At 51.3% G+C, this 26,635-nt stretch overlaps 2 protein-coding genes across 7 annotated transcripts in view; one reads left to right on the top strand and one right to left on the bottom strand.

Annotated features, from left to right (window-relative positions):
• Positions 1–17,419, top strand: part of Cep164 (centrosomal protein 164) — a 66,377-nt gene extending 48,958 nt beyond the window's left edge. For all 5 annotated transcript variants that reach the window (XM_041638688.1, XM_041638686.1, XM_041638687.1 and 2 more), the window contains 19 exons: positions 2,149–2,358; positions 4,688–4,831; positions 4,914–5,142; positions 6,640–6,717; positions 6,939–7,070; positions 7,328–7,450; positions 8,871–9,014; positions 9,456–9,539; positions 9,655–9,723; positions 10,007–10,182; positions 10,475–10,598; positions 10,874–10,941; positions 11,354–11,561; positions 12,570–12,677; positions 13,290–13,401; positions 13,789–14,145; positions 14,942–15,008; positions 15,783–15,905; positions 16,079–17,419. In XM_041638688.1, the coding sequence (XP_041494622.1) occupies positions 2,149–2,358; positions 4,688–4,831; positions 4,914–5,142; positions 6,640–6,717; positions 6,939–7,070; positions 7,328–7,450; positions 8,871–9,014; positions 9,456–9,539; positions 9,655–9,723; positions 10,007–10,182; positions 10,475–10,598; positions 10,874–10,941; positions 11,354–11,561; positions 12,570–12,677; positions 13,290–13,401; positions 13,789–14,145; positions 14,942–15,008; positions 15,783–15,905; positions 16,079–16,172 (2,650 nt within the window). In that variant the 3' untranslated portion in view covers positions 16,173–17,419. The remainder of the gene's footprint in view (positions 1–2,148; positions 2,359–4,687; positions 4,832–4,913; positions 5,143–6,639; positions 6,718–6,938; positions 7,071–7,327; positions 7,451–8,870; positions 9,015–9,455; positions 9,540–9,654; positions 9,724–10,006; positions 10,183–10,474; positions 10,599–10,873; positions 10,942–11,353; positions 11,562–12,569; positions 12,678–13,289; positions 13,402–13,788; positions 14,146–14,941; positions 15,009–15,782; positions 15,906–16,078) is intronic.
• A 6,442-nt stretch (positions 17,420–23,861) lies between these two features.
• Positions 23,862–26,635, bottom strand: part of Dscaml1 (DS cell adhesion molecule like 1) — a 326,833-nt gene continuing 324,059 nt past the window's right edge. For both annotated transcript variants that reach the window (XM_041638638.1, XM_041638639.1), the window contains 3 exons: positions 26,063–26,257; positions 25,238–25,549; positions 23,862–24,875 (listed from right to left, as the gene is read on the bottom strand). In XM_041638638.1, the coding sequence (XP_041494572.1) occupies positions 24,400–24,875; positions 25,238–25,549; positions 26,063–26,257 (983 nt within the window). In that variant the 3' untranslated portion in view covers positions 23,862–24,399. The remainder of the gene's footprint in view (positions 24,876–25,237; positions 25,550–26,062; positions 26,258–26,635) is intronic.

Genomic DNA, 26,635 nt, shown 5'->3' with positions numbered 1-26,635 from the left:
TGAATCAGGGCATTGTTCACAAGGACAGGAGCTGAGTGTGAGAGAGGAAGCTAGGTAGAGGTCAGGGGATGGTCCCAGGCCCTCTGTGGGGAGGCCAGAAGCTCGGCTTAGCTCTTCTCCAGACATGGTGCCTGCCCAGTGCCCCCACTTCATGTTTCTTCCTGTCTCAATGATGCTGTCCCTCCTTGGGTTTCCAGACGTTTGGCCCCCTAGACTCAGTGTGCCCCACCCTTAGGCCGCACCTGCTTTTCTTTCCTTGAGTCTTTTCCAATGGGAATCGGTTGTTTTTCAGAGTGGTGCAGGAGTTTTGTATCAGGCAGCTGAGTCCGAAGGGTTAGGCTGTAGACGTCATCACCTGCATCTTTTATTAACATTTGTGGGATAGTAAATGGATCTAAGCCACTGGCTGGCTGTGTGCTCTGTGGTAGAGTGTTTATTTGTCTAACATATGCAAGATTCAATTTCAATTCCAGTACTGCTGCAGAGAGTCCGGGTATCTGACTCTCTAGCTTAGCAGAAGTACCCTCACTTCTAGGAACGTTCCAGGGGACTGCCTCACCCTCCCTGCCTTCCCACCCTTGCTTATCCCTGTGTATCTCTGAGTTACTTAGTGTCCAGCCTGCCTTGCCTCCCGTGACTGGAAACTGGGTCTTACAGAGGTTGATACCTGAGCGGTTGGCCTAGAAACCAGACCCACCTCTTCTTTCTGAGCCCTCAGCTTGCTGTCGGCTCTTTCAGGCATCATTCAGTGCTTTAGACCTAAGCAAGGTGTTCAGGATAACCAAGTCTTTAAACCAGGGAGGCAGGAAACAGGCTCAGTTGCCTATGCGTCAGGTGCGCAGGCAGGCTCACTGGTGTGGTCTGATGTCCCATCTTCCTACAGCATCTGTCCCTAGGGCTACACACAGCTATGCAGCCCACAAGGGAGACAGACATTAAAAGGTACTGTCGCTGGGAAAAGATGCTTTCTGCCAAGGTTGGAAATGAGTTGGAGGGTTGATGAGGCAGAGAGCTGGGAGGGGAGGCCCTTGTGGAGGGCAATATTCTCAGAGGAGAGAGCATCCATGTTGCTGTATCTGCATCAGCTGGCTGTGGAAGGAGGGAGGGGACAGAGTTGGGAGGAGAGAACTGAGAGCGTGGCTTAGGCTTATTTTCTGAGTTCTGACTTTAGAAATAGGGAAGGATCGGTCTTGACTGTATTTTCTGTCTTTTTCTCACTAGTATCTGCGGGCTGCAGTTGGGTTCTTCACCCCGTACTCTTCTGCCGTTTTGATCTGTCCCCTCCTGCTGCCTTCTTCCATCTGCTACACCGCTGAGCTGGAGGGAGGGGTTTTAGGGCTCTCAGTTGAGGGGCTGGCTCCCCTGGTTGACTCTCAAGTGGTTCTTGGCTTCAGGTCCTGCCCACATGCTCCTGCTGAATTGAGCCACAGCCAGTGTGTAGTGCCTGAGCACTGTGCAAGGAGTGTTTCTGTGCCAATAGGTATTGGAATGTGAGGCTTAGGCACCCGGGAGTGCGCGTGCCGCCTGGCTTTGAAGGAAGGAAAATACTTTATCCTGATACTCTTCATGACTGTCTAGACATACAGTCCTCTGTGCACTCAGTTGACTCAGTTTCTCACCAGTTCCAAACATTAGCGTAACCATGAGCTGATGACAGCTTTCCATCGCATTTGGCCCAGAAAGCACCCGGCTCCTTTGGCAGCAAGGCAGGGAACTTTGTAGCTTCTTCTGCGGTTCTTCTACGTGGCCTTGGCCTCTGCTTGATTTGGGAGGCAGAGAACAGACTCGGGGACCTATTTCTGAAATGAGCCTTAAGTGGTAGACCGAGCTATAGTAGGGACATGGAGGCAGGATTGCGCCACCCCAGGGGAGAGCCCGTGAGGGACAGACTTTCCATCTCTGCCCTGCCAGAAGCCACCCCTCAGGCCACAACCTCCCAAGGCTGTTAGGAGCTGTCCCCCTCCTAGGATCCTGGATCTTATCCAGTCCAGGCTTATTCCATAGGACGGATGCTCACTGTGTCTTACTGCCAGCCCCTGTATGACCTGTCTGGGGGCTCCCCATTAGAGTTTTGGTGTGATATTCTGTAGCTTTTGGATCTTGTGGGCTCTAACACTGTAGTGGTAAGCTGCCCCTTTCCCTATGCAGGCAAACCACAGAGCCTGCAGCTCCCCAAAAGCAGTTCTCAGAGGCTATACTGAAGGCCACAGAAGAGGCAGTGACCCAGGAACTGAAGGAAAACCAGAGGCGGCTGCTGGAGTTGAAGAAAGAGAGGCAGAAGCAGCTGGAAGAAAGGCTGTGGCGAGAAGAGGAGGAGGAGGTGCAACGGCTTTACCAACAGAAGGAGAAATCCCTCAGGTCTTCTTCCTCCCAGGGCAGGGGTGTGGGGAAGGAGGGACACCCTTTTTCTGTGCTGACCTATCTGGGACGCCTACAATCTCACCAAAGTAGCTCCTAGAAACCTTTCCCAGAAACTTCTGTTGGTATTGCATTGAGTGCCCAGGGAAAACATCTCTGGCCTGGCTCCTTTGGTAACAAGCGAGACTGGAGAGGTGGTCCTTCAGCTAGTCTTTCTGCCCTGGAGTAAAAGCAGGGTTCTGCTCAGAAGAAAGGGGTGAATGGCTACCAAGAAGGTAAAAAGCAGCGTGTCATAGCCCTCGGCCAGGCCTCTTCAGAAACATGTGAATGTTCTTTGCTGACAGTTTAATGCCAAGGCTTGTCCCTTTAGACAGAATGTCCAGGAGCGGTTGAAAGTTATTATTTTTAGACCATAGATCGCAAATCTATGCCTAATTTTGAGGAAACAAAACAGATAACCATCACCTTAATGGTGGGAGGTCAGGTTCAACCTCTCATTAGCCCAGCACAGGCTCCCTGTCCCAGGCTCCACCCTCTGTCACATCTTCTTGTGTCCACGAGTTATATTCTCTTCCGGCCAGCTAAAGGTCAGGGTGCAGCCAATGGCTTCCCTTAGAGTACAGCACCTCCAGCCCGAGGGTGGCTCCTAAGGGCTCTAAGCTTGTGGAGACCAGGGTGCCGGAGCTGTCTGTCTCAGGGCCTAGAACATGCTAGTTGCTCCTTAAATGGCATTTCTTGTTTTGATAATGGGTAGAAATGAATAGTTTTAGCCAGTAATAACTAAGTGATTTCTCTGTGGGTAAGAGCGCTTTCCTTGAAGCTGTTCTTCAGGGGACTCTGGTTTCCCTTTCCACACAAACTTTCTTGGCTGTGGATCCTCCTCCTCACCACTGACGAGAAGACAGCCGGTCTTGCCCTTTTGTTAGGTGTGAAAGGAGAGCTTGGGTTGCTCTCAGTTCCCCATCAGCCTGACATTCATGGTAAATTTTGCCATGGAAAAAAAGGGTTCTGGAGTCCAAAAGGAAGGATTTGTACTTTGCTCACATTTTGCCCCCTTACCACAGAGGAAGAGAGCAATATAAATAACTTGAAATAGGAAATAATCCCAAGTCTGCTTTGTCTCTGGAATTCACTGGTCTTTTGAATCATGTTTTCCTTAGGGTTGAACTTTCTGAGTGCACTGCACACATCCACTAGTCTTGTGGGATCTATGTGAGGAGCCCCCCCCCCCAAAAAAAAAAGATCTCATTTGTAAAAGTAGAGGTATATTTGCTTCAGGTGAAATGAGGGATATCACTGGTCAGATAAGATGCCTCTCGTGGACATGTAAGGCTTGCTCATAGTTTGGGACTAGGTGATATTACACAAACCCAACACACTGATGGAACAGCATTTTATATCTGTTACTGTATTCTGTGCTTGATACAGAAGACAGTATCAGTCAGATGTGGTAGTGTAAGCCTGTGATCCCAGGCTCTTGGGAGGTGAAGGCAGAAGGATCAGGAGGTAAGGTCACTTTTGGCTACATAGGGAATGTGAAGCCAGCCTAGACTAAAGGAGACCTTTCCTTTTCCCCAAAAAGAGGCAGGATTTTTTTTTTTTTAAGTTTTTTGAGACATGGTTTCTCTGTGTAGCCCTGGCTGTCCTGAAACTCACTCTGTAGACCAGGCTGACCTCAAACTCAGAGGTCCACCTGCATCTGCCTCCCAACTGCTAGGATTAAAGACATGCACCACCATTGCCTGGCAAGAGGCAGGATTCTTATTCTGAAGAAATTCCCTGTCTTGCAAGGAAAGCAGATGGAACAGATTAGTTACGAGGTACCGTGATGCACGGTACAGGGCAGCTTGCGCTGAGAAAGGTCTGCATGCAGATTGTAAGGGGAAAGGTGAATTGATGAACTTGCCTGTTGGGCAGCGAATAGGATTTTGTCAGATAGAAAAATGGAATTTTGGCTGAAGGACCAGCATGAGCAATAGTCAAGGGGCAAAGAAAAGGGCAGAGATATGGAGATTTGATGCATTTGGTGTGCCCAGGATAGAGTCTACTGACGAAAGGGTGAGGTTGGCTATAACCTTCTTTGAGTGAATACCTTGTCCAGGAGGATAACCTGTAGGTGGAGGGGAACCTTGGACCAAGCAGCCTGCCTTTTGTTTCCCGTGGCAAGGGTAGATGGAAGTTAGGTTCATGAGGAACCAGCATGGATGAGACATTGACTGATGTGTAGTACTGAGCGTGGTTTGTGGGGAGGCTGAATTGCATGGATCCTGAGTCCAAGAAAGACTTCGGTGGTCACTCTCACCAGCCTATATCTTTCCTTTTCCCTCAGCCTCCTGAAGGCACAGCTGCAGAAAGCTGCTGCGGCAGAAGAGGAGGAAGAGGAGACTCGGATAAGAGAGGAAGAAAGCCAGAGGCTGGCCCGCCTCCGGGCCCAGGTGCAGTCCAGTACAGAAGCATTTGAGAACCAAATTAGGTGAGTCTACACTGGGGGCTGCCTGGCCTGGGGCAGTGACCTGAGTGCCCGGGGCTTTAACCATTCCATTCTGTCTGCCCAGAGCTGAGCAACAGGCTGCCCTCCAGAGGCTTCGAGAAGAAGCAGAGACCCTCCAGAAGGCCGAAAGAGCCAGTTTGGAACAGAAAAGCAGGAGGATGCTGGAGCAGCTGAGGGAACAGCTGGAGGCCGAGGAGAGGAGTGCCCAGGCCGCCCTGAAGGCGGAGAAGGAGGCCGAGAAGGAGGTGGCTCTGCGGCAGCTGAGGGAGCAGCTGGAAGGGGAGAGGAAAGAGGTGAATGAGCCAAATCAAATCTGCTCCCTTGACACAGTGTGCAGAGTATGAGAGGGGCTCGCTCCAGGTTGGGGTGCAGGCAGGGGAGCTGACTCCCTGCGTCCCTTATGTGGACTCGCTCTACTCAGGGCAGATGCTCTCCCTGGTCTCTGCAGCAGCTGTCCAGGGAAGTGTCCTGTGGATTTGGGGAGCTTTTGCTATGGAGGAGCTGTGGCCAGAAGAGGGCTTGACATGACGGTGCTGGTGCTGTCCCTGTCGCTGTAGGCGGCCGCAGTGGCTCCTTTCCCCGACTGCTCTGGAATAAGGGACAAAGCATTGCACAGGTTCTCCCCTCGCCTCATTTCTCCTCCCAGCATCACGTCAGCCTCCAAATTAAACTCCCAGTATTGGGCCACACAGAACTTTGCTTTTGGCGAGAGCTTTGGTAGTTAGACACCTGATGATCTAGATCAGGTTCCCAGAGTCTACTTTGACCTCCATCTGGCCTGACTGCCTCATATTCTCATATATGTGGGTTTGTGTATGTACCTGTGGGCTTGCTCAGGGTCATGTGGAAGTGGTGACCGTGGGTTTGTGTATGTACCTGTGGGCTTGCTCAGGGTCATGTGGAAGTGGTGACTGTGGGTTTGTGTATGTACCTGTGGGCTTGCTCAGGGTCATGTGGAAGTGGTGACTGTGGGTTTGTGTATGTACCTGTGGGCTTGCTCAGGGTCATGTGGAAGTGGTGACTGTGGGTTTGTGTATGTACCTGTTTGCTTGCTCAGGGTCATGTGGAAGTGGTGACTGTGGGTTTGTGTATGTACCTGTGGGCTTGCTCAGGGTCTGTGTAGAACGGTGACCGTGGGTTTGTGTATGTACCTGTGGGCTTGCTCAGGGTTGGTGTGGAATGGTGACTGTGGGTTTGTGTATGTACCTGTGGGCTTGCTCAGGGTTGGTGTGGAATGGTGACTGTGGGTTTGTATATGTACCTGTGGGCTTGCTCAGGGTCATGTGGAAGTGGTGACCGTGGGTTTGTGTATGTACCTGTGGGCTTGCTCAGGGTCATGTGGAAGTGGTGACTGTGGGTTTATGTATGTACCTGTGGGCTTGCTCAGGGTCATGTGGAAGTGGTGACCGTGGGTTTGTGTATGTATCTGTGGGCTTGCTCAGGGTCATGTGGAAGTGGTGACCGTGGGTTTGTGTATGTACCGGTGGGCTTGCTCAGGGTCTGTGTAGAATGGTGACCGTGGGTTTGTGTATGTACCTGTGGGCTTGCTCAGGGTCCGTGTGGTAGCGGTGACCTGAGGTTTACTGAAAGGCCTCTATGCTGGCCTTGTTCTACCTCTCTGTCAGCTATAGACTATAGGGGCTGAGTTATTTTAAACAAAAGTGTCCTTGTGATTCTCCTTGGCCTCTTCTTTACACAGAGCAAGGTGGTCCTCTGAACCCTGGCTTCCCTTGGTCAGTGCCTGGCCAGCGCCCTTCCCTGCTTCTCACAGTCCCTCTGCTTCTCTCCAGGCAGTGGCAGACCTGGAGAAGGAGCACAGTGCTGAGCTGGAGCGGCTCTGTTCCTCACTGGAGGCCAAACACCGAGAGGTGAGAAGAGCATGGTCTGGTCTGAGGGGGCAGAGCCTGGACCCTCAGACCCCTTCATGCTGGGTGGCACAGGAATTCAGCCCCACCCTTAGCCAGTAGGGAGTGAGTTTCCTCTCCCCTCAGGATGCTGGGATGGGTGCCTAATCTCTGGCAGTGAGTCCCTGTATAAAGGCTCCACTTCTGAGGGCCACATTCTGGTGTATGTGCTGGTATCTCCTTAGGTGGTCTCCAACCTCCAGAAGAAGATAGAGGGGGCTCAGCAGAAAGAGGAGGCCCAGTTACAGGAGAGCCTTGTGTGGGTAGAGCAGAGAGCTCACCAGAAGTTTCATCAGGTGACTGAGTATGAGCAAGAGGTGAGTGCTGGTCTGTGTTAGCTCTACTAAGGTCTTCTGGGCTGTCTAGTCTGAGTGGCCTCCACTCCTTCAAAACCAGGACCTTTGGTGCTTCTAGGCCCCCGTGTGCCTGTAGGAAGGGCTAGTGGTCATAGTTCAACACACACGTGCTTTGGTGCTCTGTGCGTATTGGGGACAGTTCATGTGTAAGACCTTCAGGTCTCCAGGCCTCGGCACTCTCAGTCTGTGAAGCTGTGTTCCTTCTGTCCCCCTTCCAGCTTAGCAGCCTCCTTCGAGACAAGCGCCAGGAGGTAGAGAGGGAACATGAGAGGAAGATGGACAAGATGAAGGAGGAGCACCGGCAAGCGATGGCTGAAGCCAGAGAGCGATACGAAGCTGAGGTAGCTTAGTCGCCTCCCTCTCCAGCAAATGTAGACACAGGCACACCAATTGCTGTTCTTCTCAGCTGCAAGTATGGGGAGGGGGAGATCTGGAAAAGGTCAGAGGAGACTTACTTCTCTGGCATCCTGCAAAGACAAGGTCATTGTTCTATTTTACCACTGAAGCATGAGAAAGCCCCTCCCCCGTTTCCCAATGAGGGGTGCTTCTTCCCCCACAGTGACCGCACTTTGTTTAAATGGTAATGATTACTGACGCTACCAAGCCTTTACCAGGTACCAGGCACTACTTTGAGCTCCTTAGCCACCCTCCTGCATTCAGTCCTCACGGCAGCCTTGGGAAATGTGCACGCCATCATCTTCATTTTGGAGACCCGGGGAATTTAGGCCACCTTCCCAAGCTGTCTGACTACACAGCTTTCAGTTTTAGTCACTCCCGAAGCCACGCCCCCAGGGCGCATGGGATTTCAGGACAGCAAGAAGGAGACAAGAGCCCAACAATAGCTGTAGATTATCTGCCTAGATTAGTTACTTTTTTAATGTTGTTGATGTGACAAACTACTTGGCAAAGACAACTCAAGGAAGGAAGGTTTTTTCTGGCCCCGTGTGAAATTATCCTCTTATTGTGGTGGGGCAGGCATGGCGGCAGAAGCATGATGCAGTTGGCCACATTGCGTCCACAGTCAGGAGCAGAGGGATGAGTGCTGATCCTCAGCTTCAGTTTTTTTTTTTTTGTTTTTTGTTTTTTTTTAAATGTTTATTTATTATGTATACAATATTCTATCTGTGTGTATGCCTGCAGGCCAGAAGAGGGCACCAGACCTCCTTACAGATGGTTGTGAGCCACCATATGGTTGCTGGGAATTGAACTCAGGACCTTTGGAAGAGCAGGCAATGCTCTTAACCTCTGAGCCATCTCTCCAGCCCCTTCAGTTTTGTTTTAGGTGGTCTGAGACCTCAGCCCGTGGAGTGGTGCTGTTCATGTTTAGGATGAGTCTTCCCACCTCTGCTACCCCAGTCTAAAAAATCCCTCACAGACATGCCCAGAGCCTGACTCCTTGGTGACTCCAGGCTCTATCAACTTGACAGGCAGTAATAGCAACCATCTCGTTACCCATCTGGAGGTGGGGATGTTCCATGACTTGAGTGGACCCCAACTCAACTTGGCTTGTTCCCGTTGGGGCTAGATAGTGGCCCAGTAGCAGTGTGACTGTAGTACAATTCAGTCCTCTGGGAGACCTCCGGGCTCCTGCTCCGGTGACTGGAATCTTCCAGGGCAGAAACCGCAGCCTCAGGACAAAATCTGGGGGGCTGATAGTGACCCTCATCAGTCTATTTGATCTAACACAGCAGTTGGAGAAACTGATTTTGGGGTGTTAGGAGCTACTGTAGGGTCCCACAGGTAGCCCCATGATCTTTTCAGGAAAGAAAGCAGCGCGCTGACCTCCTGGGGCACCTGACTGGAGAGCTGGAGCGTCTGCGAAGGGCCCACGAGAGAGAGCTGGAGAACTTGAGGCAGGAGCAGGACCAGCAGCTTGAGGACCTAAGGCGGCGGCACCGGGATCAAGTGAGGGCCTGGGAGTCGGGGCAGTACTTAGAGACTTCCATTGCAGGGCAGGAAGTCTTGGGTGCTGATCCAAGAGTTGCAGGGCAGAGATTCTGGCACCTTCAGGAATAGGATCTCACGCTGGTTATGCCTACACTTCAGGGTATCTTTGTTCCTTTGTTTTCTGAGCCTGGGAGTAGCCCCAGTATTGGAAAGGAGAGGTCAGCCCATTTACATCTCTAGGGTGGACAGGTTCATGTCTCCTTGCCCCACTGGGGATCAACAAGATGTGGCATGTATACACTGGAAGGCTGTAAGGACAGGGAAAGAGGGAACAAGCCTGAGGCCAGCTTAGCGCTTGGGGTGTGGCATGTTGGGTTCTGGATCTTTCTCCTATCCTTCAGCTAATAACCTTTCACCCTTTCTACACCTATGTCTTTCTCTCTACCATACTTCGGCCAGGAAAGGAAATTACAGGATTTAGAGGTGGAACTTGCAGCCAGAACTAAAGATGTCAAGGCCAGATTGGCTCAGCTGGATGCCCAGGTGAGGGAGGCCGAGGCTGGATCTACCTTGCCTTGGGGAGGGGGTTTGAGCACAGAGGGCAGGCTCTACCTCAGTCTTGGGGTCTGCAGTCAGCCCAGGGCTTGTCTCCCTCCAGGAAGAGAACATGCGGAAAGAGAAGCAGCTGCTTCTGGATGCGCAGAGGCAGGCTGCTCTGGAGAAGGAGGTCTGTCTGCCCACCCTTTCTCTCTTGTTTGTCCCCCGCCATCTGTTTACCTGTCCTGTCCGGGTCTCTGGGGTTCTAAGACTGTGTTGGCCACTATCATGTTACCCAGTGGACCTGACTTTCAATCCTTGGGGAGTGGGGCTCTGGTGGGGGATCAGGAGCCTGCAGACCCCAGATCCTAGAGACAGTGGCTTCAATGGCTCCAGGTTTCCCTTGTTTTCTGTCTCCCACACCTCTGATACTGCCTGCACCTCACCTTCTCCCCACGGCATCGGTGCCCCAGGAAGCCACAGCCACCCGTCAGCACCTGGAAGAGGCAAAGAAAGAGCATACCCACCTGGTGGAGTCAAAGCGGCAGCTGCGGAGGGTCATCGATGACCTGCGTGTCCGGCGGGTGGAGCTGGAGTCCCAGGTGGATCTGTTGCAGGCACAAAGTCAGAGGCTGCAGAAGCACCTGAGGTAGTGTGGACACTCTGCTCCTGGCTAGTGGCCACCTCTTCCCCCGGACCTCTGCCCTCTGCTGCTTTGGGACCCATGTCATCATGGACATCCACAGGGAGAGGGCCCAGTTTGGAGCCCAGACAGAAGCAGCCAGCACAGTCCTGCTGCACTTGGTAGGGAATGGAATGCCGAGGCTATGAGAAAGAGAGGATTCTGGGTTCTGGTGTCCACACCCCAGCCCTGCCCTGTGGGAATGAGAGTGAGTGTGCCAGCCTCACAGCTCTGCCTCCTGCTCTCTTCCTCACCACAGTAGCCTAGAGGCTGAAGTCCAAAGGAAACAAGACATGTTTAAAGAACTGGCAGCTGAGAATAATGCATCCCCACATTTGGAGCCAGATCTCCACATTGAGGACCTGAGGAAATCCCTTGGCACAGTGAGCGAGGGGCTGAGGCCTGGGAGTGATGGTAGGGGTTGGACATTTGGAGAGGAACTTGGCTGTGCTTTGTTTTGGATCTAGCCTCCTTTTCTTAGTCTCTTTCTCCACACTCTCCATCACTCAGATGGTGCATATATGTGAAGAGCACCTGGGGGCTGGCAGAGCTGTTTCTGTGGCTAGGACACGGGGCAGGGCTTCAGGATTCCTTCAGCCTGTGAGCTGTTGTTGGCCTTTACTGCACTCATATGGCCTTTTCTCTTATGTGTTTCCAGAATGAGACCCAGGAGGTGTCCTCTTCCCTCTCGCAGAGCAAGGAAGAGATCAACCTGGCCATGGACAGGTGAGTTTCCCCAACCCATTTTGTGCCGTGGGAGAGTGCTTATATCAGAGGTGAGATGACAATGACCTTCAAGTGGGGCTTGGTTCAAGGCATGGCCCCGGGATGGAAGACTACTAAGCCAATATCCTACGCTTGGTGACTTTTAACACAGCATGCTGGTACCTGCTGGCCTCTAATTGAAGGTCAGATCTCAAGGAGTATCTAGTTATCTGAGTACAGGCCCCAGGCACGATCCACAGAGTATCTGTGAGCTATTGACCCTACGTGCCACACACTCTAGGTACTTAATGGTGATATCCAAGTCCCAGTCCAGCAGCTCCTGTGTATGTTCACGTGGACATGTGCTGGGGAAGTGGCCCCGTGGCTCAGTGTAGTCTTTGGTTTCCCTTCCCTACTCCCTCCTGCCCCACAGTGTCCGGCACTTCCTCTCTGCTGAGGGTGTAGCTGTCCGGAGTGCAAAGGAGTTCCTGGTGCGCCAGACACGCTCCATGCGGAGGCGACAGACGGCACTGAAAGCCGCCCAGCAGCATTGGCGCCGCGAGCTGGCTAATGCCCAGGGGGTGGATGAAGACCTCCCAGGCACCAAGATCCTGGACAGTGTGTGCAAGAACTTGGATGAGGTTAGGAGCCTAGAGGAGGGCCTGCTAGTCTGTATTGGGAGATCTGAGGGGGCTAGCTTTCCTCAGCTGAGCATTTTGGGAACCCTGAGATGGACCACGCGGGCTCTGGGAGTCACTTGCCTAATTGTGGCCGTATATCATGTGTAAACACCTTCTCTAATAATAAATTATTTTATCTTCATAGTAATCATCTTTAATGAATGAGGATACAGGTTGAGGGTCCCTAACCCCCAAATCAATTCAAGCAGTAAAGTCTATGCAGATATTCCCAAATCTGAAAACTACAAAATCTCAGATGTTTCTGAGGCCAAGCAATTTGGAAATGGGATACTCAACCTGTATTGCTATTGCCATGTCCTACACGAAAGATACGACCAATGTCTAAAACATTTCAAATCCAATGCTCTTCTTTACCCTTTGGTATTCTGGAGACGGAAGATCTGTAGATACACTCAGTGCAAGGTTGAGTAGCTCCCCTGGCTGGCTTCTCTGACAGTCTGATTCGCAATGAAAAGACAGAGATGCCATTGTTACATGATGTTACAGATTTGTGTATCAATCGAGGCCTCAATAGCACGGGTTCCCCTGGAACATGTCTGAACGCTTAGAACTCTGATGGTGCCAGAACTGGTGAGGGACTGATGCTCTGAGGCCTGGATGCCTGGCCTGTGAGCAACAGATAGCAAGAGGCTTGCAGACACAAGGATGGGCTCCCTTCTCTCCCTGGGCACCTTCACTGCTGTGCTGTATTTCTTTTGGTGGTGGCAAGGGTTAACAGAGTGATGGTAACCGTTTGGCCCACAGCTTGAGAACTTAGCATCTGTGGGCATAGTGTTCCTCACGTAACACACTGTCTTGTTAGTTCTCAGGGTCTGAGGGAAAAGCCATTCTCTCAGATGAGCAGCCGGCCTGAGAGTTAAGGGATGTGTTTACAACCACCCAGCCAACAAATACCAGAGCCGGGACTCCGTGCTGAACTTTTATCCTCCCCTTCCTCCCTGGCCACAGGAGACCAGGCACCTGGATGAGATGAAGTCAGCCATGAGGAAAGGCCATGACCTGCTGAAGAAGAAAGAAGAGAAGCTGAACCAACTGGAATCTTCTCTACAGGAAGAGGTGTCACCCTGTGGCCACACAGCCTGGTGTGGCCCCTCCCTCCCTCCTCTAGGCCTGGATTAGGGAGAGCTGGATCGCTAGTGCTCAGGCTCTTGGCCGAGATAACAGAGGCATTGGCTCTGTTGAAATATCTGAGAAGCTGATGTCTGTGCCGATGGTTCAAGACATCCTTGGAGCATCTGCTGCTTGGTCACAGCATTCTTGGTGAATGTCACAGAATTGGGGACTAGCCCTGTTATTCCTGCATGGTTCCAGGAGAAGTGTGACCAAGTGTGGCTTCAGGGTGTCTCTTCCTTCCCTGAGACTGTGTGAAATCTCCATGCCCCAGGTTTTGGTTTGGGAGCAGAGATATTCAAATGGCCAGTTTTGGGGTGGATGATGGGGTTCTGCTGGTCCTGGGGGGCGCCCTATGGACTGCTTCACAGGCAGTTGAGTTCTCTTAGCTTAGCCCCTCTTCTGAGGCAGACTTTGTGGGTACCTTTTTGGGGTGCCTATAGAACCTTGGACCTCAGAAGAACCACCTCATCAGACCTCAGTCCTCTCTCACCACAAGGCAGGCGGAGCAAAATCACACGGGAAGGGACAGTGCTAATGGTCACTTCTACCTGTCAGGTCTCTGATGAGGACACTCTGAAAGGATCCTCTATCAAGAAGGTGACCTTTGATCTCAGTGACATGGAAGACTTGAGCAGTGAGAGCTCTGAGTCCTGCCCCCTGCCTCATAGTGAGTGGTGTCACACAAGGAAGCCTGGGAGGGAGAGGTGAAGTGAAGCCCAGTGTTGTGGAGAAGGAGGAATGTGGGGCCATTCTAGCCTCCTCCTCCAAGCCCTGCAGCAAGCCTGGATGAGGTACATCGTCATCCCTGGGTCTGCAGCATGGTGGATGAAGGGGCCAAGGATCCCTGCAGCCCCCCACTCTTGGCTGCTCTGGCCTGTGCTTGGGTCAAGGACCTTGTTCTTCCTTTTGTCTATGTCCTTGGGCCCCTTCGGGGACACAGAAGCCCTGCACCCATCCTTTGTCCTCCCATAAGGTCTTTACGTGTTATCTGCAGTAGTAGGATACTCAAGTGCCAGCTCGATCCTGAATCCTTCCTACCATCTGCCTCTTTCAGTCACCCTGACCCCAAGCTCCGCTGATCCCAACAAGATCCACTACCTGAGCAGTTCCCTTCAGCGGATCAGCAGTGAGCTGAATGGTGTGTTGAGCGTGCTGGGCAGCCTCAACTCCCAGCCGCCTCCACAGGTCCTCAGCAGCCCACCCCCACCTCCGCTCCTCACCTCCTCGCTTCGGTCCTCCAAGAACGCCCCTACCCCAGCCTACTCCCTCCTGACCAAATCCTCGTCCTCATCGTCTGCCACACCCACGTCCACCCAGTGGGCCTGGGACCCGGGACAGGGCACCAGGCTCTCCTCCTCCTCGCAAACCGTGGACGACTTCCTGTTGGAGAAGTGGCGCAAGTATTTCCCTTGTAGGTCCCCACTCCCCCGTGCACCTGGTTTCTGGGCGGAGCCCTCCCACCTCTCTCCTCTGCCCTTATGCCCTCTTTCATAACCATCCTTTCTTTTGCCTTTGCCTCCCATTACCTCCCTCCCCATTTTTGGTCATTGGCTTTGTCAGTGGGGCCCTGGTGAAGGAAGACCTTGTTGTGGCCTTACAGCCAGAGGGTCTGTGCTGGGATATTGTACAGCGAGCCTGCACTGTGCGGAGCTAGAGTCAGGCAGAATCAAAACCCGTCATTGTTGTCACCCTAATGCCTGTCATTAATACAGTACACGATGACACACACACACACACACACACACACACACACACACACACACCTCTTTAGTCTGTATTGTCGTTCTCTGAGGTAGTAATTATTTGTGTCCATTTTATAGACTAGTAAAGTTGAGACTCAGTGGGGTTTAGTAGTGAGCTCCAGAGTCAGATACCAGGTGTTGACTCTGCCTATGACCCCTTGACCCTGACTTCTGCTCTGCTTCTGTCCAGTCTCCTCCTTTAGTCCACCCCCTGTTGAGGAACACAAGTCATAAAGGCAGCCATTTGAGGAAACATGTAACAACATTTTCTGCCCCAGCCCAAATTGAAAATTAGGTTTTTAGCATCATAGTCTGTCACCCATCTGTTACCTTCAGCACAGAAACTTTGCCTGCCATTGTTTGTTCTGGGGACTTCCTTTTCTGGGACTGCAGGAGGCGCGGGTGGTGAGCATGGGAGTGGCTCTCTGAGTCTGACGACTGCTCTCGCACTCCTTGCTGTTGCAGCTGGCATCCCGTTGCTTAGCAGCTGCCCTCCCCCACTGGAGAACAAGCTGGGCTATGTGTCCGTAAGGTGAGCCTCTCAGTCAAGAGCCTCAGTGTATGGACCTCCCTGGGGAGGGGTACCAGGGACTCAGGCAGGTCTCCAGTCCAGAGTCATCTGCGTCCTGCCTCCGTCTGAGCAAGCGAATAGTCAAACCCTGCTGCTGAAGTTCAGGGGTGTGAGGAGGGGCATGTCTGACTAGCTCTACAGATGTTGTCTGCTGGGTCTGTGAGAAGACATGAGCCTGAGGGGAGACCCAGCTCTTCCCAGGGCCCCACTAGCCGTGGGGTCTGGCCCGTCTTTGCCGTTGGTCTTTGTCTGATTCCTATGGCCTCTTCTCCAGTGCTTGCTGAGCAACATCTGGAATAAGGGGACGCCCCATGGGGAGACAGACAGGCGATTATTTAGTCCAGCTATTCATTTCTTATTCATCTTACTCCCTGCCAAATATTCTCTCCTCCCAACCCCAGCCCTAAGTGTAAATCCCGCAGCCATGTCTGCTCTCTGGGTCAGCCCGAGAGCTGGCATTGTGTAAGTATTTGAGCTGACTGATTGGCTGAGGACAGACAGATGTGAAGGTCCTGGGTAGATTCTGCATCAAGTGCCCAGAAAGGGGTTGGAGGGCAGTCACTACCTTCCTTCTGGGGACCAGAGGAGGACTTTTGAATTGCTGGAGGCCTTACAGGGACACTGGTGGGCCAGTGAGAGGAGGAGGGGGGAGGTGCTTGACTCTGCTACTCACACCAGCCCACTTCCTGCCTGCTCTCCCTCTCTCACTCTCTAAGCTCTTCTTCTTTTCCCCAGTGAGCAGCTCCACCTCCTGCAGCATTCCCATTCTCGAGTTCCCAAGATGGACAGCGTCAGCGTCCAGAGCATGATCGAGTCTAACCGGAAGTGGCTAGAACATTTCAAGAATGACCCCAAGGTGTATCCTTTTAGCTGGTCCCCAAACCCTTGTCCCTTCCTGTTGTACTGGCCGACTGGCTGTGCTCCGCCACAGGCCTCTGAAGTCTGAGGAGCATCCTGTTGGGCCTTTGACCTGTTCTTAGCACCCACCTGGACGTGCTCAGCCATCTAGTTTTCCTTCACTTTGTGACCAGACAGCTCTTCTCAGCGCCCAAACCAACAGCCACTTCGAACTTACTGCAACTGGGCCTGGATGAGAACAACAGACTGAATGTGTTTCACTATTGAGGCCTGTGGGGCGGCCTCCTTGTCTACACCAAGTGCCTGAGGCACCATCAGCACCTTATTTCCCTCTGGTCAAGCATGTCCTCCATTGTGTGTTCCACCCAGGACTAGGAGGAACCCCCGGGTAGGCAGGCAGGAAGCTCATCATGACTGTAAACAGCCACCCACGTTTCGCCCATGGGCTGTTCTGAGCAGGAGTATACGGGCATCTGCAAGCTCTTCATCAAAGCAGCTGCTGAGGACTTCAGGGATGTGGCCACCTTCAATTAAAGCGGCTGCCTTGGGAGGCCTAGGGAGTCTCCTTGGAGCTCAGGTTCCTGGCCTTCAAGTACTGCTGAGGGCTCTCATGGAGGAGGGGAGTGTGGTCCTTTGCTCAGGACAGCCCCTGGCATGGCCATGCCCTGGAACTTGGCTGTAGCTGTCTTTTTGATACCTCAGCCCCGTAAGGGTCACATCCGTTCCTCTCTTTTTGGCTTTTTTTTTATTGTCTTTTGACTCTCTCAGGTCTGGGCTCAGCTGCCTGAGTCCTGCTGAAGTTGTTCCCGGCCCCAGATGTTCTGCATCTTCCCCTCAGCCAGCACTGGGCTTTCCTCAGGGCCAGCAGCCTTCCCTCCCTTAGGATGCTCTCCAGAGCTCTCCCTTGCTCTCAGGTCTCAAACGCCTATCTCTTCAGGGAGCCAAAAAGAAAGCCATAGAAAAAGATGGGCATGACTTCTGCCCCGTTTTGATATTTCTCTTCCTACAGCATCCTCGAGCCCTGTGTCCCTCTGTCCTTCCACGTGGGCCACCCCTGTCCTAAGCCCGCTATCAGGTCTTCCCAGAGCTCAGTGGAGGGCTGACTACCTGGTACTGCCAGGGACTGTCTTGGCCAGGTGGCGCTTCTGGCACAGCCTCTACAGCCCCACGTCCCCCAGTGGGCTCTGCAGGTGATGTTCTCGGCATCTGTCTCATTGTTTAAACAAAACGCCTCGTTTTTCTTGTCTTGAGAAGCCGCGGGCTGCCTTTACCCACTCTCACCGCTTTGTTGCTCATTTCTTCGCCATGGAATACGACCCTAAGAACCAGTTGGCTTTTACCCTCTTAGATAAATTTTTAAGTCATCAGCCGACCACATGCAGAAAAAGTCCATTTTGTTATTTGTTCCACTCTGTGTGCCTCGAGAGCAGCTTGTGTGATCCGACCAACCCTGGTGACAATCCTGTGTTTTTTTGCATCTATTAAATCTCTCCAAGTCTGTTTTCTATAAGGCAGTCCTATGAATGTGTTGGTCTCTCTGGAGGCCTTTGTGTCCTTCCTCCTGTGCGAAAGGGAGTGTTTATGAACTATCTCCTTGGGTATCTGATCTAATCATCCAACAGCGTGGAGTTTGGTGCCGGTGTGGTTTGCTCTGTTTTTATGGGTGATGAAAGCAAGGCTCAGAGACCTTTAGGTGCGTGGGGCCCCTGGTATAGAGCCCTGCACGCCGTCCCCTCCCCCAGAGCACCCTCAGCCCTACACCTGCCGCCACTTCTCACGGAGGTACTCGCTCACACTCACTATCCGCCCCTTCCCTGTTTCCCACTTTCCAGGCTGGAGACCCACAGGGCCATTTCCCCAAAGACCGTGGGTTTCGTCTCCTGTGTAGACAAAGCCATGCCCTGCACCCCAGCCGTAAGCTGGCACCGTTAAGTGGGGTCTGCCTCCCGCCCCGGCTGAACAGTCTGTAGATACTCTTGGGTTTGTAGCAAGGGAGTAGCTAGGAGAACCAGCTCACATGGCCTTCCTTCATGCAGCTGTATAGACAACCTGCTGAAAACAGAAGAGCCTAGCCTAACGTCCTAGCCACTTCCCAGAAAGGAAGAAGGAAACGAGGGGAGCGTAAGCTGATAGCTGTTGAATGCTTCTGTGTGCTACGGTTTTCTTAAGCTCTTGTTTGTCATCTTAACCTTAGGAAACGTATGAAGAAGTTTAGGCTTAGAGAGTTTAAGTAACTGTAGTTCAAATGCACAGAGCTAGTAACTAGGATTTGAACTAGATCCATCTGTTCTTAAAAGTCCAGTTCCGTTGCCCACAGCTGCCCCGTGTCAAAAGCTGTTTCTTCTAGGCTTACGTCACAGTTCTTGGCCACTTGGTCTGCACACCTGGAATCTTGCAAGTGGTGGTTTCTAGCTGGGGTAGTAAAACCTCCCTGGGTTAAGGCTTAAAAAGGGAATTTTGGGGCCTGGGCACATAGTACCATATAATTTACTCATTTAGCATGCCTATGACCCTGGGATCAGTCCCCAGTACAGACAAAAAAAAGTGGTATTTGGCAGGCATGGTGGCATTCCTATTTAATCCCAGTACTCAGGAGGCAGAGGCAGAAAGATCTCTGAATTTGAGACCAATCTGGTTTACAAAGTGAGGTTTAGACCAGCATAGTGAAAACCTGCCTCTTAATAAATAAATATATTTAAATTTAAAAAATTAAAACAATCTAATCTACATGGGAAGTAGAAAAAGACAAGATCTCCTGAGTAAATTGGGAGCGTGGGGATCATAGGAGAGGGCAGAAGGGGAGGGTGAAGGAAGGGAGGGGAGTGGAGAAAAATATATAGCTCAATAAAAACCAAAATTAAATATAAAGATTAAATTAAATTAAAAAATTAAAACAAAATTTAAAATAAAAAATAAATAAAATCAATAGTTTGCCATAGGAGAAAAAATTTAAACAGATTGTCCGATCTCTTTTCCTCTCGGATTTTAGAATCCAGCTGGGAAACTCAAATCACAGACCTCTGGAGCCAGCTGAAAGGGATTGAGTTTGGGCTGCTATAAAAAACACTGCAAAGTTGGGGGTGCTGATAGAGTGTTGTAGTGACAGGCTCAATCCTTGCACCTTGCCCTTTTGTATTAATCGGGGTTCTCTAGAGAAACACAACTTGTAGAACCAATCTCTCTCTATAGGAAGGGGTTTATTAGAAGGACCCATAGGCTGTGATCCTGCTAATCATACGGTGGCTGAACAAAAGGCCCAGGGATCCAGAAGTTGCCCAGCCGGCGTCTCAGTTGGCCTTCAGTAGACGCTGGAATTTCCAAGAAGTAGGCTCTGATGCTAGTGAAGGGATGGGCTAGCAAGGTGGGAGCAGGCAGGCAAAGAGCATTCTGCCTTCCATGCCCTCATACAGGCTCCCAGCAGGGGTGGCCCAGATTAAAGGTGTGTGTCTTCCTACCTCAGAAATCTGGACTAGAAGTGGATCCATCCACTTCAAAACAAGCAAAAATTTCTCACAGGTGTGTCCCTCCGTTTTTAGATTCCATTTAGTTCCAGGTGTCGTCAAGTTGACAAGAACAGCCACAAGACCTTCCAGATGCCATGAACTAGGACTGCAGACAGCACAAGTTACCCTCACAGCTCTGGAGACTGGAGATTCAGTTTCGGGAGGGCCTTTCCAGTTCGCATACAGCATCTAGCTGTGCTCTCATAGTGAGACGGGAGATGTGGTCCCTTAGCCTCTTCTAGAGCCCTAGTACCATTCACGAGGACTCTGTCTCTATGTCTCACCATTTCCCTAAGGGTCCCACATCTAAACACCACGTCAGCACACTTGAGGAGGAGTAGGTATAAGTTGTTTTGAACTGAGGCCTTATTCAGCCCGTTCCTGACATACAGGAAGGAAACAGCCTAGGGAGGCTATCAGAGGCTTTGGGGGAAGCGCGCGCGCACACACACACACAATTACATTTGTGTTGTATGTCTGTGAAGGCCAGAGGACAAATTGTGGGAGTTACTTCTCTCCCATCGTGTGGGACCAGATTAAAGTCAGGTCGTCGGACTTGGCAAGAAGTGTCTTTACTGGCTGAGCCATCTTGCTCCTGGAGGGAACTTTAAGTGACAGTTAGCATGGGTCCTGTAGTCACATAGCTCAATATTCAAAAGCATCAAAGTCTTTCTGTCCACATCCTATGTCGTGCTCTTTGAAAACAGCGGATAGTGCTCACACACACAGACATTTAAAAACATGTAAAAATACTTGGATATCATTTTGTTTGTTAAAAATACAGATATTAGGGACTGTAAAGATTACTCGATGGTTAAGACCAGTTGCTGCTCTTGCAGAAGACCCAGGTACAGTTTCTAGCATCCACAGGTGTTAACTATAGCTTCAGGAAATTTGATGCCCTCTTTTGACCTCTGTGGGCACAAAGCATCCAGGTGATGTACATACAGACATGTAGGCAAACACTCATATGCATTTAAAAAATATTAAAAATACAGATGTACCTGGAGGTATGGCTCAGTAGTAGAATACTTACCCAGCCCTGTGACAGGAACAAGACAAGTCACAATGGATTTCACCAGTGCTCCTCGTTTAGCCAGTATGGGTGGCTCATGTCTATAATCCTAGCACTCAAGATGCTAAAGTGGAGAAACACCACGAGTTCAAGGCCAGTTTGGACTACGTGTGAGGTCCAAGCTAGCCTGGGTTACAAAATGAGATCCAGTCTAAAACAAACATCTCCCAGTCAATCAAACAACTAAACAACAACACTGGTGGAAAACAGTTTGGCAGCTTCTCAAAAAGTGAAATCTACAATTGTTATATAACTCAAAAAAAAATTCTAATCATAAGCTCAAGAGAACAGAAAGCAAGATCCTGATACACACCCACGTCCCTAGCAGTGTTACCCATAATGCTCGGAAGGTGTGCGCATCACAGATAAAAGATGGACCAACCATGGTGAATGCATACGATGGAATACGCCTCATTCTTAAATAGTAATGAATTTCTGATATAGGGTATGACAGGGATGTAGAGATGGCTCAGTGGGTCAAAACGCCCGCCCCTAAGCCTGACAGGCTAAGTTCAGCCTTGGGGATTCACACAGTAGAAGAAGAAAGCTGACTTTTGTCAGGTGTCCTCTGACTTCCGTTTGTACACCCTGGCACGTAGTATGTGTGTGCCTCACATGGGTACACCTATAGAAACACACGTACACTCAATAATTGTAAAAAAAAAGCCATATGTTGTCATCAATTTCTCATCTTCTCTCGCCGAAAAACACAGGTATAGTGGCCCTCAAGGTAGCTTTGTTTGCAGGGTACAAGGGAGATATCTGGAAAGAATGGATAAACATTTAAGGCCATTGATCCAGGTCTTCATTTTGCTGAAGATAAATGACAAGGGGTAGGGCTTTGGGGGATCTGGGTGTGTTTCTAACAGGCAGCCTTGCATCAGCCAGTCATATGGTGTGGTTTAGCATTATCAGCAAGTAGAATAGTCTGGGTTTTTACAAACCCGATTCCCCCTTCTCTTCTCCTTCTCTTCCTCCTCCTCCTTCTCTTTCTCCTCCTCCTTTTCCTCCTCCTTCTCTTCCTCCGCCTTCTTCTCTTCCTCCTCCTCTTCCTTTCCATTTCTTCTCTTCCTCTGCTTCTTTCTTCTCCTCTTCTAACTTTCCTTCTCCTCTGCCTTCCCATTTGTGACAGGGCCTCATATATTCCAGGCTGACCTCAAACTCCCTGTGTAGTCACGGGTGATCTTAAACTTCTGGCTCCACCTCCCGAGTACCGGGATTACGAGCATGCACCATCATAGCTGGTTTATGTGGTGCTGCAGACTGAACCTGGGCTTCCACATATGCTAGGTATGCATGCTACTGACTGAGTTACACTCCGGCCTGGCCTGTCTGAATTTCCAGACCTTGTGTGTGTTAGTAAGGGGCTGGCTCAGTTGCACAGGCTTTAACTGGCTCCTGTTTGGCTTCCTATTGCCCCTCTCACCCTTTCTCAACCTGTACAGCCCTCCTCGGGCCCTGGGCCTCCTCCAGCAGCCTCCCAGGCTGATCCGTACCCTGCCAAGACTGACTGTGTCTCTCCATAGAGAAGTGTGCAGTGCTCCCCACCCTATCCAGACTGCATCAAGGCTCATCTGACCGGACAGCTCAGTAGCCACTGCTTACCTGCTTCAGGCCAGTTTGCCCACAGGCTAGATTCTTCTAATGGCAGCATTGTCACTGCAGAGCTGAACTCGGACTATAAACAGTGGAACACTGGGTAGTGTGACTCAGTGGCCAAGAGTCACTCTTAAGAGCTAGAGTCTGTTTAGCCTCATTGTGGTCTCTTCCTGATCTTCTAAACTTGGAAGAGTTTCCTAAGCCCAGAGGGCCTAGCTTTCTTGTCTGTCAGATGGAAATCCTGACGTGTCTCCTAAATCAGCAATGAGATTAGGAGACAATGTGATGCATGTGTTCTACTTAGCTCCTGCCTCCCACACTGCAGGGCTCCACAATACATTCTCGCGACCACGTCCCCTTTGCAGTCCCTCGGAGGGTGGCTCTGTTTCCTGACTACTATGGGCTCTGAGGAGTTAGTTTTTCTTGAGTGTGTTCTGCCTGGAGCTAGGTCTGATTTGTATTTGTTTCCCAGTGTTCAGAAAGCAGAGGTGTGTCTGTGTGTGTGTGTGTGCGCGCGCGCGTGTGCATGCACACTCACTAAGTTAATTCTAGGCAGAGCTTCTAGGTTTGATGATTGTGTCTGCAGTTCCAGACATGACCTGCAGATGGTGCACATAGTCACGGGAGGTTTCAGGCTCTGAGCTGGCACCAGGGCCTTGGTTTTCACCATATTGTTAGCCAGTTCTCCCGGTCCTGTTTGGGTGGAGGGGCTGAGCTGGGCACCTTTCTATGAATTCAGCCTTTACTCCTTCCCTTACCTGTTGATATGGTTGTTCATATCAATCCCTGGACATCCCACATAAACTAGGTAGGGTTTCTCTGGGCCGGGGCTGTTTGGTGTGTCCTGCCTGCATGCTGCACTATCCTCCTTCTCTCTCTGTGCCACCTGTTGACCCCCTATCCTGTTATCTCCAGAAAGAGCAGGTCTCAGACCCACCTTCCTTCCAGATCTGCAGCCCTGTGTACCCGGGGCTGGTCACAGGGCTGGTCACAGGGCAGGAACACTCTGCAACTGGCTTCTAGCTCAAGACCTTTCCCTTCCTCTGCTGCTCCAAACCTTTGTGGCCATGGGTAGAGGTCACAGGCAGCCTCCTAGGATGGACCCTGTCACCAGAAATGCTGTTACTGTATTCCTAAATCCTCCGTGTGACACTTGCCTTTCTCTCTGGTGTCTGAGTTGCTGACTCCTTCCAAACCTGGTGTTGCCCTTCTGTTCTGAGCCTATGGATATGCTGTTTCCTCTGTCTCTGAGTCCCTTTTTCCCCTCTGACCTCCAGCGATCTCTTTCCTCCCTGTGACCATCCCTTGCCCTATGTCAGCCAAGAGCTTTGAGTTCTGCCTGGGTCCCCAAATAGTATATATATTCACTTGTCCATTTTGTGTAGCTGTTCACGGGTGGTTCATGAAGCTACACTTTCCTAGCTCCTCTGGCTCTTCTGGAAGAGAATCCAGGGAACTCCCATCACCTGCTCTAGGTTTCCCAGAAAACATTCCTTGATTGCCTCATTGAAGGGGCTCCATGCCCATTCCATCTGTAGACAAGGAAACTGGCTCAGAGGGGTTTACGCACTTGCTCAAAGTCACGGAGCTGGTCGCTATTTAGAACCCAGCATGGATCTGAGAACAAAAGGCACTCTCAATGGATGCACCCTGGCTAACTGTGAGCCTTTAAAAAGCTTCCAGCACAGGGTCAAAGCCCAGACCTGGGACAGAGGCCTCTCCGTCTGCCCCACTGGCCTTTGCCAGATGGGAAAAAAGCCACCACGTAGAAACATAACCTTTATTGCACACGGCGCTGGGTCTTTTTTCATAGAAAAAGGTATTAACACATAAGCATCTGCAAATTGAAGCAACTCCTGGTTTTCTCGGAACAGTAAAATCGCATGCAGTGTCTCTGAGTTGGGATTTCGGTCTGTGTCAAAATCACCTAGTTGGGAGGGGGTGAATAGGAGGGCAAAAAAAAAAAATCGTTGTCTTTGTGCCTCTGACTCAAAAGAAGGTGAGAGAAATATATAGATATATAGATTGTTGCTGTGTCCCATTCTGCCTATATATGTATATATCTCTCCACACGTAGTTCATGGGGTGCAGGATTTGACTTGTTTTGTGCCCTGGCTTCACGGAGAAGAAGAAAATAGTTTCATTTGTACAAAAGAGTCCTATGTACAAGTGTTCATGACTTGGGGGTTTCTTTTTCACGTCTTTTTTTTTTCATCTGTGAGTTTAATATAAATAATTCAGGAAACAGCCACGTTGGTGTGTGAGGCTAGAGGTGCAGAGATCCCAGTGTGGAGCCCTTCTCCTGATGCCAGCACTCCTACACCAGGGTGTAGGATTTGGAGTAGGCTCCAGTCCCCTGTTTCTGAGATCGCCCTACCCCTGGGGTGCTCATTTCAAGTAGCGAGTCCCTGGAACCCCCCATTTTGGTGTGTGGGCCTCCGGCCCTTGGAGGTTCAGTGCTGGGGGCTGGAGGGGCAGCACTAGGGGCAGGAGGAGGCTCACTGGGGGTAGGACCAGGTGCTGGGGGTGCCGTGCCAGCTGGGGGTGCCGGCATAGCCAGAGTCCTCTGAGGTAAGGTGGCCGTAGAGGTGGCAGCAGGGGCCCCTGGATGGGGGAGGCCCAAGGGCTTGCTGGCAGGGTCCAGAGTGAGGTGCCGGGCCTGGGTGTGGTAGGCTCGAGGCAGATTCCTCATGGAGGCCTCTCGGGGTGGGACCACAGGGCAGGGCTCCCGCCCGTCTGCCTTTCGGAAGAAGGCCTCTGACTTGGTGTACAGCGGCAGGTTGCAGTAGTCACCTGGAATGGCAGAGAATATGAGGGTCACAAGCCTGGGGACACACTCATTCGATCCCTGCCTACCCTCACCACATTAACAAGCCCCTCCCATATGTCAGTCATGTATGTGTATGTGACTTTTTTTTTTTCAGTGCAAAGGAGATAGTGTCACTTGAATTACACAGATAGGAAGTTAAGATCAGAGAGGTTAAGTGACTTGTTTAAAACCACACAGATATGAAGAAGTTGAACATGGTTCTGAGCTGTCCTCAAGCCTTTGCTCTTGTATTATTGTTGGGAAACCAGGGTTGGCTGGTGGGATAAGATCTAGAAAGGGCTGTGTGGCTGGGGACCAGAACAGGAGATGTGGGCTCAGCACTCACTCTTGTTGGCTCGGTGAGGGATGGGCACAGCCACATTCTTGCCCCGGTCAGCATCCTGCGGCTTGGGTGGAGAGGCGGTGAAGCGGCAGATGCCAGGTTCTGAGGGTGTGCTCATGGATGTCATACTGTCGGCGTTCTCGTTGGTGCCTGTGGTCATCTGGTCAGAGGAGCTGTCTGAGATGAAGCATTCCGTGATTTCAAACTTGGCATGTTGCAGCTGTTCCTCCAGCTTGGCGTGCTCGTAGGCCCGGGCCAGCTCCTCGTAGGTGGAGGATGCGCTCTCAGTGGACACCATGCTGTTCCGTCCTTTGTCTGGAGACACGAAAGGGGTGGAGTTGAGAGAAGAGGAGTATGGGAATGGTACCATCTCTGATTCAAGCAGCCATTTGAAAGTCTGGCCATGAGGACGCTGCTCCCCCCCCCCCCCGCCACCCCAGGGAGGCGGGGGTGGGAGTGGCAGCGGTGGTATAAGTGAGATCATTGGTTAATGAAGAACAGAACATTTTTCAGTCTTAAAGAAGAGAAAAAGCAACCAATCCCTGTAATACCAGCTCTTTCTTTAACAAATGTTCCATGTCCCATTGCTTTTTCCTAATATTTTTTCGGGGAGATCAAAATAAAGCCATTGACCAAGCAAAGTCAAGTGCTCCCCGGCCTCCCTCCTCAACCCTCAGTACACAGGGAGTCGGTGGATAGCTAGGAAGGCAAGTGGTGTGGATGTTAGACAACAGGCTGGTTATAAGGAACTGGGAAAAAAGAAAGTGGGCAATGACTGAGGGGACCTGGAGGAGGATGGATGGGATGCAGGTGGGTCCCTAGACACACCTGTGTCTTGGGACAGACTGGCACTGTAGCTGTCACTCTCGGTGACAGTCACGCCGTGCTGGGAACCCACAGTGCGCCAGTCAGAAGTGAGGGTTCGGGCAGGGGTGGAGGCCTGGCACTTGGTCAAGGTCCACTGGCTTGAGTACCGGTTCCGTGTGCTGTGGGCTGATTTCACGTTCTTCCTGGACACTGGGTCTACACAGAGGGAGGCAAGACATAGCAACCTCCAACTGAGGGCACTTAGGCACAGGCAGCTGGCACTTAGCACAAAGAACAGTGGGAAGAAAAGGTAGTGGCAGAAGCAGTCACAGAGGCTCACCCAGGAGTGCTGGCCATGCTGGCCTGAACACATGTAGGAGCAGTGGGTGGCACCGTGATCCCCACCCCTCCCCAGCATTTCCTTTCACATGGGAAAGAATGGGATGCTCTGTTCTGTGGCCTGCTAGTTGTCATCCCCTAGGTCCTTGATGTAGCCCTTCCTTGTATCTGGAGTCACTATTTGTGACAGAAAGTCCTGGGACAGCATGAAGACCCAACCTTTGCCTCGGATTTCTAGGTAAGGATACTGAGAGC

Source organism: Microtus oregoni, unplaced genomic scaffold, assembly GCF_018167655.1.
Source record: "Microtus oregoni isolate MIOR12 unplaced genomic scaffold, Mior012 000055F_ref0000237, whole genome shotgun sequence".
Taxonomy (NCBI): Eukaryota; Metazoa; Chordata; class Mammalia; order Rodentia; family Cricetidae; genus Microtus; species Microtus oregoni.
The sequence above is the reverse complement of the archived record's forward strand: the minus strand, read 5'-3'. Positions and strand labels throughout refer to the sequence as shown.